This window comes from Chlorocebus sabaeus, chromosome 7 (genome assembly GCF_047675955.1).
Source record: "Chlorocebus sabaeus isolate Y175 chromosome 7, mChlSab1.0.hap1, whole genome shotgun sequence".
Classification (NCBI taxonomy): Eukaryota; Metazoa; Chordata; class Mammalia; order Primates; family Cercopithecidae; genus Chlorocebus; species Chlorocebus sabaeus.
The window spans coordinates 29,838,532-29,855,221 of record NC_132910.1 but is presented as its reverse complement, the minus strand read 5'-3'; the positions used below and the strand labels follow the sequence as shown (position 1 = coordinate 29,855,221).

The 16,690-nt window shown below is 41.1% G+C and overlaps 2 protein-coding genes across 3 annotated transcripts in view; both read right to left on the bottom strand.

The window, feature by feature from the left end:
- ANXA3 (annexin A3) overlaps positions 1-5,062 on the bottom strand; it is a 61,857-nt gene extending 56,795 nt beyond the window's left edge. Inside the window, exons 1-2 of the mRNA XM_007998989.3 lie at positions 4,887-5,062; positions 2,253-2,305 (exon numbers count right to left, since the gene is read on the bottom strand). Coding sequence (XP_007997180.2) covers positions 2,253-2,267 — 15 coding nt within the window. The 5' untranslated portion in view covers positions 2,268-2,305; positions 4,887-5,062. The remainder of the gene's footprint in view (positions 1-2,252; positions 2,306-4,886) is intronic.
- A 3,592-nt stretch (positions 5,063-8,654) lies between these two features.
- Positions 8,655-16,690, bottom strand: part of FRAS1 (Fraser extracellular matrix complex subunit 1) — a 461,113-nt gene continuing 453,077 nt past the window's right edge. The window contains exon 74 of one of the 2 annotated variants that reach the window (XM_073017428.1): positions 8,655-15,600. In XM_073017428.1, the coding sequence (XP_072873529.1) occupies positions 15,007-15,600 (594 nt within the window). In that variant the 3' untranslated portion in view covers positions 8,655-15,006. The remainder of the gene's footprint in view (positions 15,601-16,690) is intronic. The other variant, XM_073017427.1, reaches the window with a different exon arrangement.

Here is a 16,690-nt window from a genome sequence, read left to right as displayed (position 1 = left end):
TTCTGTATATTTTTTATTTTCTTTGTTCTTTCTTTTAAACAGAATCCCTCTGTACATATTATTCGCTAAGTTGACTTTTTATTTTTTATTTTTTTAGACGAAAGTCTCACTCTTTCGCCCAGGCCGGACTGCAGTGGCGCTATCTCCGCTCACTGCAAGCTCCGCCTCTCGGGTTCACGCCATTCTCCTGCCTCAGCCTCCCGAGTACCTGGGATTACAGGCGCCCGCCACTGCGCCCGGCTAATGTTTTATATATATATATATATTTTTAGTAGAGACGGGTGAAACCCCGTCTCTACTAAAGCCAGGATGGTCTCAATCTCCTGACCTCATGATCCACCTGCCTTGGCCTCCCAAAGTGCTGGGATTACAGGTGTGAGCCACCGCACCTGGCAATTTTTTAAATTATTTTATCTTGGAACTTTTTTTAATGTCAGTTCACATACAACTGATCCACTTTTGGCCCATTCATTTTAATGATCACATAAAATTGCCTATAAGTTATAAATGAGTAATTTACTTATTCCTACCCTATCAATGGACATTTATGCTGTCCACATGTTTTCATTAATACAAACAAATGTAGTTGGGTCCCTATTTTTTAACCTTATGCAAGTTTATCTATAAGATACATACCCACAAGTGGAATTACTGGGTTTAAAGGACGTGTGCATTTAAGGACTGATAGATATTGTCAAAATACCATCCAAAAGTGTACCAAATTTACTCTCCTATGAACAGATAATAAAAATATCACCTTGCCCACATCCTCTACATTACTTTTTTTTTTTAACCTTCACCAATCTCTTAGGTAGAAAAGGGTTTCTTATCATGATATTTTTGTTTCTTCAATTCTGAGTGAGATGCAGGATTAAAAAAAAAAAAATAGATAGGGTCTCACTGTGTCACCCAAGCTGGAGTACAGTGGCATGAACACGGCTCACTGCAGCCTCCACCTCTTGGGCTTAAACGATCCTCCCACCTGAGCCTCCTGGGTATCTAGGACCATGGGTATGCCCCACCACGTTCAGCTGATTTTTAGGGTTTTTTTTTTTTTTAAGAGACTGGGTCTTGCCATATTACCCATGCTGGTCTTGAACTTCTGGGTTCAAATGATCCTCCCACCTTGGCCTCCCAAAATGCTGGGATTATAGGTGTGAGCCACCGTGTCTGATCTTGTAGCACCTTCTGATGTTATTAGACACTTATAATTCTTTTTATGTCCTGTTTATGTCCCTTACAATTTTTTCTGTCAAGTTCATTTTTTAAACTGATTTATTCAAGTTATTTGCATGTTAAGCAAATAAGTCTTTTGCCCAATGTGCTGCAAATATTTTTTCCCTCTGAGCTGTCTTCTGCCTCTACCAATGGGATTGTTGGCTGTCATAATTATAAACTTGTATGTAGTTAAAATAGATCAATATTTTTCTTTTAGGCCTTTGGTTTTGTGTCACAGTTGTAAGCGCCTTCCCCACTCCAAGATTATTCTTCAATCCATTCATATTTCTTTTTCTTTTTCTTTTTTTTTTTTTTTTTTGAGATGGATTCTCACTGTTTCCCAGGCTGCAGTGCAGTGGCGTGATCTCAGCTCACTGCAACCTCCACCTTCCAGGTTCAGGCAATTCTCCTGCCTCAGCCTCCTGAGTAGCTGGGATTACAGGCGTGTGCCATCACACTGGGGTATTTTGGTATTTCTAGTAGAGACAGGGTTTCACCATGTTGGCCAGGCCGGTCTCGAACTTCTGGCTTTAGGTGATCCACCCACTTAGGCCTCCCAAAGTACTAGCATTACAGGTGTAAGCCACCACACCCAGCCCATTCATATTTCATTTTCTTCATTTCTGTATTTTATCCACATGGAATTTATTTTATTGTAAGGCAGAAAAAGGAATACAGATTTACTTTTTACCCAAACAGCTAGAATTTTTCCTAACATTTATTGAATAACCCATCTCTTCTTCTCTGATATGTCATGTTTTTCATATAATAAAGTCCCAAATTATATACTAAATTTATTATCTGATTTTGACCTTTCTGCTTTGGTGTCATCATAAATTATTTTAACTATGTAACTTTACAATGCATTTTTAAAAATATTTTATTATTTTTGACATCCTCTGGCTTTTCTGGAATGTTAATTTTGCCAGACAAACTTAACAACTTTCATAAAATTTTTCTTGCTATCATGACTTTCTGTGTTTTGGTTTGACTCATATATGTTACTGTGTTGTGAAGGCTTAATTTTTACTTACCCAGATAGATGCCATGATATCCCACCTTTGCCTTGAGCTGAGATCACACTAATCTATTAAAAGAAAAAAAAATTAGTAAACGGTATCAATATGTGATTTAGAACACAATAATCTCAGTCCAACCCTCAATCTTGAATCCAGAAAGCAGACATCAACATTCACAGAAAACCTTCTCAGGAAGAGGATATAACTGACATTGGGTATCCCATTTGCTAAACAAACATTTCCTGAGCATCTACCATATGCAAGGGACTGTGCTAGACCTGGACTTCAAGTCAAGAGACAGAAAAAAATCTTTGTACTTAAGATGCTTACAAATATACTTCCTGAAAAGCCAATGTTTGACTTATTTAAAGTCCCGCAGAACTATGCTGATTACTGACAGGCTACCACTACGGGGATCAATAACAACAAAAACACAGGATTTTGCTCCTCCTCACCAAATCAACACAAAGTTTAGCTGCCTTCAATTGGATTCCGTGTGCTTGAGTGTGAAACCTCCATGTACATTTTACAAGACTCCAAGCCTACAGTCTGTTATAAAGACACGTCTGCTCTTTGAGGAGGTGGTCCAGTCCTCGGTGGGGTGCAGAGGTGAAAGGGACAGTTCTTTGATTGGGAAGCCAGACACATTTTTCTGAAATAGATATTATTCAAACAAGCTGGCATATCTCCAGGGTTGATTTAGAAATGCAAGTTGCTCCCACCCTTCCTGGGAACAAAATATTCTAAAAATTCCCTGACACCCCTAGAGCAAAGTTCAGTGGGAAATTACATTATTAGTCTCTGGAAATATGTTGCCCTGGTTTTTTCAGGCTCCCAGTAGCCTAGGGCAGTCGATTCTCTAGTTAGTCAAACACGGTATCTCTCTAAATAGATGCTCTTTGACTTATGAGGGGTTACAGTCAGATAAACTACTATGAAGTCTAAAACTCAGAAGTGAAATCATCCTATACAGTGAAAACAAAGTATTATTAGTTGTCGTTTTGCCTCTTAAAGCTAAACACAATTTCTTTGGGCCTCAATTTCCTTATCTTTAAAAAGTGAAGAAGGGGGTGTTGCCAGCATTGAACGAGGTCAGTTTCACAAGGCTGGGGACTCTTCTTTTCTGTGTGCACTGGGGCACAGTAGATATTAAAAAAAAAAAAATTGATTAAATGTATGATTTAATACAAGCCACACAATCATCCAGTGAGTTAGGTATTACATCTTCATTCTGCATATGAAGAAACTGGGGCCAGAGAGGTATGGTAACCTCCCACAGTCACACAGCTAGTGAGTGGACCGTTACTGCATGGAGGCAGTTAGACGCTAAAGGTATGACCTAACCCCCATCCTTCTGCCTTATCCCACTGCCTGCCTACACCTGACCAAACCTGACCCTCAATATGCGTCGATCCAGTAGAATTGGAAAATTATTAAGAAAATAATTGAAAATTATTATTACTAATCTATCATTTAACTTTTAAGATGTAAAGAATTACTCCACAGAGAAAGCCAAATGACTTAAACAGAATTTCAACATAGCCTTTCCTGAAAAGGATTACATCATTTCCTTTTACTTCCTCCTCTACGGTTATTTCTAAACAGGTTTCTCTACACAACCACATAGTTCTGGGAACAAGATTCTGTTTTTCTTTACATTGAAAAATTCCCTTTCTGGTCAGTCTGAAGTTTTCTGTCTTCGGAAAACCAAAGGTGATATCCTCATGCAATAACATTTTAATTAGTTACATTTTAAAAAATGATGTTGATGAACATAGCAAATGTATCTTTCCCAGAGGGCAGAGTCTTGCTGTCAGTGCTGAACACAAATCCTTGGAAAGAATTCGGCCCTGGCTATGCAATTTCTTATCAGTAGCCGAATGGGCCTCCAGCGACCCAGAACCTCCCAGCACCTGCATAGTTTCCTGTATATGGTCATCTGCAATCAAGTATCCAAACCTCCCACCTGGGGACTTAAATGCCAATGGAATGATTCATGTCTAGTGAATAGGATTCTGTTGCAAAGAAAACGGTGAGTCTTTTCAGGAAAAAGCAAAATTCTTGAACTTCCAACCCTCAATATGCAAATCCACTTTTTTCTACCTCCTAAAACAATAAGTAAAATAAAATAAATTGCTTATGTGAAGGGGAGAAGATGCTCACAGGGTGGGTGCGATTCCAAGTCCACAGAGCAGACCTCTGAGCCAGCCCCGTCTGCGATGCCGGGGACCCGAGGAACCTTCCGACTCCTAGCGTTTTTCTGTCCCCTAGACCTTTAGGACTGGGAGGCCGAGATGGCTAAGTGGATCCCCTACGCTGCTAGCTGCAATAAGCGAAGCTTTCAGGGAGCGAGGACAGCTAAGTATCAGCTTGGGCCCCACCAAGACCTGGGTGAACCTTCCATGGCACCGCACTTTTCTTCCCCTGGGCCCCAGTCTCCTCGACTCTGAAATGCGGGACTGAGATCCCTCCAGCTCCGCACCCATGCAGCTGGGTTGGGGCCAGGCGCGGGCGCCAGCCGCCAGCCCTGCCCGGGGTCGAGCAGCACTCTCGGGAGAACTGGGCGAGGCGCCGCGACCTCCTCAAGCCACCCGGCAGCCGGCGGCGGTGGGCGAAGCTGGCTGGAACGCGCCGGGGGGCGAAACTTACCCCGAAGCGCGGCGGCTGGAAACTGGTGTGCGGGTGAACTGCGAGCGAAGGTGTTCGCCCCGGGCGCTGATGCTCCTCGCTGGCTCCGGGCCTGGATCGCGACCGCACCCCTTCCTCCTGCCCCTCCTCCGGCCTCTCGACTCCACCTGATTGCGGCCCCAGGCCCCGGGAAAGGGAAGCCGCGCCCTGCTGCCGCCGGGCTCTGTCCCTGTATACAGGCGCCCCAGCTCTGCTCCCTCACGGGTCTCTAAGCTTCTCCACACTTTTCTCCCTACGCCCTCATTTCGCCCTCGGTTTCCACTACACCTTTACTTTCTCAAATGTACTGCAATGCTTATTTTATTCTAGGCAGTGTGGATTCGGAGATTAGACTGTCCCCACACCTAAGGAACTCACTGCGTGGCATAGGTGGCGGTCACCTAACATTAATAACAATCAATAACATTGATCGGGCATTTACTTTGTACCAGGCACTGTTCTAACGTCTTTAAGAATATGAGTGGATTTATTATGTTGGTGCAAAAGTAATCGCGGTTTTTCCCATTAAAGTGGCTCCGACAACAACTCTATGAGGTAGATACTATTATCGCCATTTTATAGATGAGGAAATTGAGATACAGAGACGTTGGATAACTTCAGCAAATTTACACAGACAGTAAATGCCAGAGCTACTGCTTGGAACTCAACTATTTCAGTAATTCCTCTTCTAAACGTGTTGACCCTCTAGTATGAGGATTCCAACCAAAGGCTCAGGGAGACGGTAACCTGGAAGGGCATTCTAGGCATTTGGAAGAGCACAACAAATCATCGAGGCTAAAAGATTAAAGCCCTACTCGTATGAGGGAACTATGAGCAGTGGTGTGCGGAAGGATGTAGAAGATAATAAAGAGTTACTATGTATTGGGTATCAGGTATTGAAGTAAGTGCTTGAATACCTTACCTCTTTTATCTTCAGGGGAACTCTAGGAGGTGCTATTTTTATCACAATTTGCAGACGAGGAAACTGAAGCTTAGAAAAGTGAAGTGATTTATCCAAGACCACATAAGTAAAAAGTATTGCTTACACTCAGTCATCACTGGGTTCCTTATGTATTTACCCAAAGGAGTTGAAAACTTACCGCTACAAACACCTGCACATGGATGTTTATAGTAGCTTTACTCATAAGTATCAAAACTCGGAAGCAACCAAGATGTAATTCGTAGGTGGATGGATAAATGAACTGTGATACATCTATACAATAGAATTTTATTCAGCGCTGAAAAGAAATTAGCTATCAAGCTATAAAAACACATGGAAGAAACTTAAATGCATATTACTAATAGAAAGAAGCCCATTTGAAAATGCTACATACTCTGATTCCCACTATATGACATTCCAGAAAAGGCAACACTACGGAGACAGTAAAAAAAATCAATCGTTTCTAGGGGTTGAGGGGAGGTAGGGTGAACAGGTGGAGCACAGAGGATTTTTAGAGTGAAAATACTCTGTATGATATAATGGTGGATACATGTCATTATACATTTGTCAAAATCCGTAGAATGTACACCAAGAGTGTATCATAATGTAAGCTATGAACTTCAGTGATAATGATATGTCAATGTAGGTTCACCAGTTGTAAATACACTACTCTGGTGGATGGTGTTGATAACGGAGGAGGCTATGCATGTGTGGGGTCAGGGGACATTTGGGAAATCTCTGTACCTTCTACTCAGTTTTGCTTGGAACCTAAAGGACACAAATTGCTAATATCAGATCAAAAGAAGGAACCTAAAAACTGTTCTAAAAAGGAAAGCCTATTTAAAATGCATGATACCTTGTTATTTTATATATTGTGTTAAGCTATGGGGAAAGAACTTAAAATATAGCAGGCTTTAGGGGGAGAAGGACGGTAAGAAGACTGAGACAGGGAAGGAGGCAACACAATTTGACTTGATTGCACACATTATCGTTTGAAAGAATCCTTACCTTCCACTACCCCTTTTATCTTCAAGGGTAGATAAATTGAAGTTCTCCATATTTAAGTTGCTGTGTTCTATAGTTCTCAATCATAGTACAAATTGCCCTGTTTCTTTTTTCTTTCTCCTTCCTTCCTTCCTTCCTTCCTTCCTTCCTTCCTTCCTTCCTTCCTTCCTTCCTTCCTTCCTTCCTTCCTTCCTTCCTTCCTTCCTTCCTTTTCTTTCTTTCTTTCTTTCTTTTTCTTTCTTTCTTTCTTTCTTCTTTCTTTCTTTCTTTCTTTCTTTCTTTCTTTCTTTCTTTCTTTCTCTCTCTCTCTTTCTTTCTTTTCTTTCTTTCACTTTCTTTTTCTTTCTTTCCTTCTTTCTTCTTTCTTCTTTCTCTCTCTCTCTCTCTCTCTTTTTTTTTTTTGACAGTGTCTCACTCTGTCACCCAGGCTGGAGTGCAGTGGCACAGTCTCACTGCAACCTCTGCCTCCTGGGTTCAAGTGATTCTCCCACTTCACCCTCCCAAGCAGGTGAGACTACAGCACCCCCCCACCACCACGTCCAGATAATTTTTAAATTTTTAATAGAGACAGGATTTCACCATGTTGGCCAGTCTGGTCTCAAACTCCTGATCTCAAGTGATCTGCCTGCCTTGGCCTCCCAAAGTGCTGGGATTATGGGTGTGAGCCACTGCTCTCGGCCCCTATTTCTATTCATTCTGGAAAAAACTTTTAGTGAAAGTATTAATTTGGAGATAGGATTAGGACTAACAAATTGCCATTTAGGTGTTTGTATATTAATAGAAACTTAAACTGCGTGAATAGTTTTTTTGTTTTTTGTTTTTTGTTTTTTTTTTTTGAGGCAGAGTCTTGCTCTGTCACCCAGGCTGGAGTGCAGTGATGCCATCTCGGCTCACTGCAACCTCCACCTCCCAGGTTCAAGCGATTCTCCCGCCTCAGCCTCCTGAGTAGCTGGGATTACAGGCGCTCTCCACCAAGCCCTGCTAATTTTTTTGCATTTTTAGAAGACATGGGGTTTCACCATGTTGGCCAGGCTGGTCTTGAACTCCTGACCTCAGGTGATCCTCCCACCTTGGCCTCCCAACGTGCTGGGAGTACAGGCGTGAGCTACCATGCTCAGCTGAATACTTTTTTTTTTTCTAGTCTTTCAGCAGTATTATATATGCTGGCCCTTTAACTGACACAGGAGTCGCTAGACTCAGAGGATAAGCATGGCTGGAGCTGCTTGAGTGTGAGTTGAAGAGATTACAGTCTTGGTCCTTAAAGCTGAGTCCTGGGACCTGGAAACTCATTAGAAATGCAAATTCCCTGAAACCCTACTCCATCAAGTGATTCTGATGCACCTTAAAGTTTGAGAACCACTGGTTTAAGAGGAGCTACAATGGAGAAGGCAGAGATGGTCATGCTTAAAAGGCCAGTGCCCTGGGAGCCCTCTCAGATTTACAAATCCAAAGTAATGAGCTTTCCGCAAGAGAGAAGACAGGACGGTGTTGTGCATTCTGTTCTGCATGGTAATTCCTGACTCCCATTCAGACTTCACCACAATAAACAAATCCCATGTTACCTTGAAAAATTCTGAGATTAGCATGAAATGAGTGGAAAATACTTATTGTTATTTGTGCCAGACATTGGGTAATGCACTTTACATATGTGACCTATGTCATGCTTACCAACCAGCTGTAAATTATTTATGATTGCCTCTATTTTACCGATACAGAGACAGGCTCAGAGGGACTCAGTAAGTTCTACGAGTTGTATTCCAGGCAACTAGGAAGTAAAAGGGCTAGATTTGTAGCCAGAAGAAAATGAGTAATAGATGATGTTTTACATGTAGGCTTTATTTTAATTGTTTAAATCATTCAGGATTTAACTTCTTTGATTGAAGGATGGTAACTTTAACAAATGCACTTTTATCATTTTTTGACTTTTTCTAGTTGTACCAACAGCCCTATTACCACCATTTATACTAGAAACATGTCATGGCATATTATAAAACTATTTTTTTCCCCCAAAGGATGAGTTTTCTTGGAAGGAAATATTAGATGATGCTGTTAGAATCCAGGTTTATGGTTATCCAGAAAAAGAATTCAGAAAGGTCATTTAATAAAACTTTCATTATTCTGAATACACAGAACTTTACAGGTTAGTAAAAAGCAAATTTTCTTATAGCACCCTGATCAAAAGAACAATTTAACAGCCAAATAAAAAATTTTAAAGCAAAGTTATTGAGATATATTTCGAACATATGGTAAAATGTGAAGGAAAAACTGATTACATGATTGTGGCTGTTAAATACATAGTTGCTGTTACAGTGATATGTTGGAGCTGGGTTATACCAGCATGTGAAAGCCAATTCCTGAATTTTCAGTTATTTCACAGCCAGTATTAAATGTAGACATTATTACAAGTTAAATAAATACAATTGAATAAATTATGTTAAAAACAAAGGTAATAGGTACTCAAAATTAACCACTTCCTAATTATTTCACACATTTTATTATTATTGATGCCTTCCAGGTTGTGTTTATTGCATCCATGTGGTGACAATAGTGCATAAAGTTGTACTTCTGTGCATCTCTTCCCAACTCCACATTCAGCGAAATTATTCTAGTGGGTTATATTCAGCCATGGTGGGAGTATATACAACACAAAAACTAGGAAATACTATAAACTGAGCCTCCCTTTACCCCAAAGGTCAGTTGTGAAGCATTTATCAGTACATCACTCTTTATAATAACAAGCAAATTTAAAATTGAGACAAGATTTGAGTTCAAGTATTTAATTGTGATTTATATTAGAGAAGTGGAACCAAATGGCACTGAATTTAAGGACTGTATAAGAGTTTGGACGGAAAGAGACAGCATACTCAAAGGATCTGAAAAAAGAGTCAAATAAAGGAGCTATTTACAAACCCATGTGCAGAGTTTGGCTAGGTATTCATAGGGATGATATAGTCTCCAAGGACTAGGGACAGGATGAAATTATGACTACCTCTAGCCTTGCATGGGCAAGGGAGGGAAGGGGTTTCATCAGAACCTGTGAGACCTGTGGCCAGGGAGGGATGTAGCCACCCCAGAATCACAAGGCAGAAGGAAGCAGGGAGGAGGTGAAACACACATCATCTTGTCTCTCATCAGTCGTTCCACTTGGCCAACCTCAACCAGAAGCCGAGAGGCAACGGGGCCTTGAAGACGCAGTTGATAAAATGTCGGTTTCCCAGTGCACATGGCAGGGCAGATTCAGCGTGCAGCAAACAGAATCAGCAGCACAGGGACTCTTGGGAGCTGCTAGTAGCCAGCACTGGTTCATTTTTGAAGCATTCCTTAGTGGGATGTTTAAGGGAGATAGCTTGATACTAGTTTTTAACAATTTATGAAAATTATTCCAGAGACTGAAATTTGAATAACTTCTATCACTTGCTGAGTAGTCTTGGAACTGAGATATCTTGATGCTAGTTTTTTAACAATTTATGAAAATTATTCCAGAGACTGACATTCTAATAACTTTTATAACTTGCTGAGTAGTCTTGGAACTTGGCCTTAAACCAAGATGAGCCTACGGATAAAATTCTGCTAGCTTTTTTAGAGACGGTTGCAGCATAGGTCTATTTTGTTGTATCAATCAAGTGATGTAACTTTTCATGACAAGCATTAAATTTAGGATATAGGAGCTTGGGACCATTTTAAATGAACATCAAGTTGTGTTTGTGAAGGCCTTCAAAGATTTGAAATTCTGACATTCATATGAAACTTTCAAAGGAAATTATCCAGGACAACTATGTCTTATGGGGTTGTTATGAAGACTGAATGAGGTACAGAATATAAGGGAGTCATTGTTCTTGATTGGAGCATTGACAGATATGCCCAATATATCATTTGATATAGTCCCTATAACAATTCCGGGGCATTAGCTACTCTCAGTGCACAGGGTTCTAGTTAAGAGTTCTCTGTGGCTCATTTGGGGACAGAATCTGTATTACAGATTGTGGTATCTTAATATTAGGTTGAGACATACAAAACTATTGATATTGGACTATTTTCAACCTATCAAATCATCAATTTCATGTAGCTGAACCTAATAACACATTCCAAATATAGTCTCCTTCCACCACTCCCAGTACATTTCTTCAAAAGCAGTCTATGAGACATTTTAAATTCTAAATGGGACCTCATTTTCTGCCACTATTCCTCAAGATCCCTAAATTTTATGGCCATGACATTTCCAGTCTCAGAAGCGTTTTTATAGACAATCCTAACAATTCTTAGATTGGTTCCTGGTAGTTTCTCTGCACTCTAGAGAAATGAACTCCAGGGCAGAGAGGCTGCTCTAAGGCAATGGATAATCACAGGAAATGGTGAGGACTGGAAGTTTACATTAAGCTCCTGGCAGCATCTCAGCAACTTCCAGGATTGGTTGTGGCATCCCTTCCCCAGATTTTCTATAAACATGCTTTCTCAACTCTTGCCGAGTTTGCAAATGTGCCAACAGAGCCCTGCTGGTCACTGTTATTGGCAGTTATTTGTTTTATCAGAAGGGAAAGGCACACAAATGCACAGGCTTGCAGAATGCAAAGACCAACTGGGTACAGTTCCATTTTGACTCTGTGATTTTTCCCTTCATGAGCCTATAAACTCGTTTGGAGCTTTGGTCTTTTCCAGGGTCGGTGATGTATGCTCAAATATTTGCATGTGCACAGAAGGACATAAGCCACCCTCATACTATATCACGTCTCTTTAGAAGTTTTGATAATAAATACAAACATCCAAACATCATCTTATTATATGGCACATGGAAATTTTAATTATTCTTCTTTGTCTCAGAATTTCAACTGATTGCCAAAGAAGACCTATGATAATCTGGGAGCGTATAATTTATTCAGCATCTTACTCTGAACACAGTTAATGAGTGTCTCAGATTCACCCTCATTAGAAGGGTTTTCTCCAAAAGACTGCTTCAAATTTTAGAATGCATTTTGCCATCTTAATGGCAATGTCTATATTAATAAGAGACATAATCTAAAAAGAACATAGGAAAACAAACAAAAAAACAACCAGACTGTCATTTATTAATACAAATTTATATAGTGGCATATACTATTGGAGAAATCAGAAATTCATAACACACAAATTCATATTGGAAATACAAAAATCATTTGAGAGTCAAGAAATCAGGTTGACAGCACCACAAATGTTTACTCAGTCTGAGCAGGTGTATAGTATCCAAGAATAACAAATACCTATAGCAGACTGAGACTGAATATCATAAGACTGTGCAAACACATTCCAACACTATTTCCCACCCAACAATAGAATCTGCAGGAGTCCTCTAGGAGGCCTGGGGTACAATAAAAGGGCAGCGAGGCAGAAAAAATGGTGCAGACCATTCTTTCTTTAAGCTTCACAGCCAGCATATAATAGCAAGTAGCAACCACTGAGAGTTGTTTGTTCCTTCTCACTTGAAGGCAAGATATAAAAGGTTAGTAAAACACACACAAGGCATTAGTGAACAAATCAGAGAAATTGAAAGCAGAGCTTTGACTGAAATATAATCCACATTAGTCATCAAATTACTTGATTCCTATGATGAAGTATGAAACAAACCAAATGAATAATTCTACATCAAAGGGGTATATCTCATCTCCACGTCTCTTAACACTATTTAACAAGTGTGCATCCACTAGAGAAGTACTGGCATTCAATAACGTACATGTAGAAAGGGGGGTAGAAATACTGCAAGGGCCACACACAGTTTCGTATCTCACTTTGCCCTTGTCATTTCAAACCTTGTATGTGGCAGTTGCTGGGAGCACTCTGGGGCTCAGTCTTTAGTCCTTCCCACTCGCTTCCTTCTGCCACCTCTGAACTCTTCCCATGCAATGTCCTATTCAACAGTAATGGAAGGGGTGTGCAAGAAGAATATTTGGGCAAATGGAAAGTTGCTGCTTTAACGTGTAAGCATTCTGGCACTTGGAGCAGTTACACAGTTACAAATAATGGACCAAATGGAAATTCCCTCTACAAATTAGCATTCACTCTCTCGGTTGTTCTGGAGATTCTGTGCCCTGCCTGATCAGCTCTCCAGCCATGAGATACCAATTGTGGGTGTCCATGAGGCTGATTTAGGAGTTCTGCCCTGAATTGCCCAACCTGGTCTTAAGTAGCATCTCACCAGTCAGGAGTTTCAGACTCTGGGCTCACCCCAATTCATTCTCTCCTGAAAACCTGACACTCATTTCAGAATGCTAAATCAGATTTTCCTCTAAATCTCCTGTTCTGGATGCCAATTCATAATCTCATCTCCTGCTGATACATTATTATGAATTTTCTGTTCATGCTTCCTTAGGACCACTGCCAGAGTCATGCAGTGTTTCTTTGCTCCAAGTAAAAGATTATCTCATAATCCAAGTAGAGAAGATAATTGTTTTCCTCTCTCCTCCCTTGTGATATTGCCACCATACTCTCTCACTTTCCCTTCCTAAATTTATTCCCCTATCATTCACCCATGACACTATTCATTCATTCATTCAACAAATATTTCTGGAGTGCTTGTTACACGCAAGGCACTGCTGAAGAATGAAAGGCGCGGCTCACAAAGGTCCTACTTTCAAGGATCTTGGAGTCTCACAGAGCTGCCTAGAACCTTTCACAGTTCATCCTTTCTAGCTTTTCGTAGCGAAATGTTACGAGTTTGGAATGTTCTCAAAGAGCTTGAGTCATTCTCATATGTATGTTACACAATGTGAAGGCTCTGTTATTTGCTTGGTGACTGTGGTGTGCCATGCATCAGAAGAGGACATGTCTTTTACTCTTGAATAATGAAATTGTGCCTCCAATTCAAAACAACATGGCATGCATACTTATGTTTCTGCCAATAAGGCAGAAACAAGAGAAACAAAAGCAAGCTGTGTGTAGCCTACACAAAATAGTTAAGCTGAGGCTTGAACACTAAATTATTTTAGAGCCATGTATTCATGGCCTTGTCATATGCTGATATGGTAAAAATAATTGCCTGAGCTACCAGAAAAGAACCCCTCAAAGAGAAATCCCTGAAATACTGCACCAGGAACAGTGCCTCTGTCTGCTGTGTCTCACACAGCAAGGAGAACCAGCATGTATCTGTTAAGTCTGATCTCACCCCAACCTGGGCTTTCTCCTAATTTGCCTTATTCAAATGAACCACTTACTCTCCAGAAGCACTAACACAATAAAAACCCATAGCTAGCAAAGCACATGGATTGTCTATTACGGGACTGGGCAAAGCCTGGAGTAGCAGGAAAGTGTGGCGGGTTTTCTTTAAAGTATTTATGGCAATGTTGAATTAAAAGGCCATAGTACATTGGTCTGTTTTGCAGCATCCTTGGTCAGGGAGGGATGTCTCAGTGCCACATAAACCAGTTGGGAACAAAGACACCTCCCTGGGGTGAAGGGCATCACAAATGTGCTCTGATACACCTGCCAGGCCCCGCCTTAACTCAGGTTTCAGTCTCCCACTTTGTAGGAGGGAGTTCTCTGTGCCTGAGGCGGCGGAGGCTCCCATGGTTTTCAGAGGATTCTACTTTAGCACATTGAAATCCCCAGGTAAAAAGGGCTCTGGAAAAGCAAAGTACAATTAGAGGCCAAGGAGCATACGCTGTCAAGTGGAACTCATGAGCCAATACATGTGTTGTGTCGATTAGTAGAATTTTTAATGGAATCTGGGTGTCAGCAGTTCATACTCTGCTGTCTGGGGGCTGAGGAAAAGCCCTGTAGGAGAAAGCTGGGACTGGGGGAGGGAACCAAAGGCCCTGTACCTACTTCTTCTCTCTGAGATCTGCCATGGTACACTACCCAGTCCTCTCTTCTCCATCTGCTAACCTAATTGGTCGACTCCTGTCCTGATACTAAAGTATTCGTTTTCTAAGACCAGCCTTACAGAAGGAGCTGTGTATGGCTGTTGACACTATCACAGGGATCTATGGAAATCACTCTAGTACTCTGGGGGTCTCAGTGGTTCTTCGTTGAATGAGGTAGCTCAGTTGTGAGTTGATGCATGTGATGTGTGCCGTCTGCCACTCAAAGCTATAGTTTTCCCTTTTTTATCTGTGAGATTATAAAAATACCAGTATTTCCCCCCATTTTATAAAAATGATTTTAGAAAAAAATACACACAGGTCTCCTCCATTAAACTTCTGTTCCATCTTGTAAATTGTTGTGAACTCTGACCTCTAGATTCAGTCTTTTCACTTTAGCACCTTTGAACATGTAAGCCGCCTCAGGCTCGCTCAGGATGTTGACGTTCCGCACGGTGCAGTACTGTCTATTCACGTTCTTCTCCACCCGGTCCGGGTGCCTCTTGGGCACTTCTACCTTAGTATTCAGAGGATATTCCTCCAAAATGTCCTCTGCGGGCTTCTTCTTCCTCTGTTTCTGGCATTTCCTGTTGATGAAACAAGCCACCAAAAACACCAGAAGTAGAAGCATGATCACAGCCAGAGCGCTGCCAATGGACGCCCCAGTCTGTGACAGGGACGCAGCTACTGCTGGCTCTTGCATCTCCAGATTCAGGGACTTCATATTGGTACCATTTTTGACTTGGTCTCCTTCATTGTCATAGATGAGGGAATCATCAAGGGTCAGCCGGCCACTGGGCTCCACCAAGTCCCTTCGGTTGCGTCTGAGTGGAGCTGTGAGAGAGCGCTGGACCCGGGGCCCTGAGATGGTGTCAGGGCCAATGATGTAGATGACCTGGAGATACCACTGGTGTCCTGCTTCCACCTGCAGGGGGACAAACCGAACATGTCGTTCTTGCCCACAGAACACCTCTGAAGAAAGGAAATGGAAGGATAATTGCCACTATATGCCTTGATAGATAACTGATTTCCAGAAAAGCATTAGCAATGGTTGGTGTTTACTAATACATAGAGAACTGAACCAAATATAGGTTCTATTTTATTTCCAAATTAAGATGATCTTGAACTGAACCAAATATAGGTTCTATTTTATTTCCAAATTAAGATGATCTTGAGTCAGCTATTCACATTTTTTTTTTTTTTTGTTTCCCTATGTGTACACGGAATAGCCTAAGGAATTATCTTTCATGGTCTCTTTCACTAAGTGAATGCTTATATTTGTCTGTCTTTATTGATAGCAGTGAAATAATAGCATTAAAAACCACATTTATTTATAGTGACCTTCAATTATATTATGTCAATTTACTATTTATTGGTGAACTTCAGCAAAAATTGAGTCATTCAACAAAATATTCACTAAACATATACTGTGTACATAATACACAGATACGTGACAAACATTTTCTTTTCTTTTCTTTTTTTTTTTGAAACGGAGTCTTGCTCTGTCGCCCGGGCTGGAGTGCAATGGCCAGATCTCAGCTCAAGGCAAGCTCCGCCTCCCGGGTTTACGCCATTCTCCTGCCTCAGCCTCCAGAGCAGCTGGGACTACAGGCGCCCGCCACCTCGCCCGGCTAGTTTTTTGTATTTTTTAGTAGAGACGGAGTTTCACCGTGTTAGCCAGGATGGTCTCGATCTCCTGACCTCGTGATCCACCCGTCTCAGCCTCCCAAAGTGCTGGGATTACAGGCTTGAGCCACCGTGCCCGGCCATGACAAACATTTTCTAAACACTTTCTGGATCAGGTTATATCATCAAGTATTCCATCTCCCCCTCATCTTTCTCCATTAAAACCCTTCATGGTTTTGAAATAACTTCTGAAGTGTGATAATAGTTCTGAAGGGTCATAGATTAATATTTGGAGACAGAAAAAAAGTGAAATTTGATCTTGAAAGTTCATGTTCATTGCTGAGACTTAAGGTATTTTTGTTTATCAAATAGTAGCAATTCTTGCCATT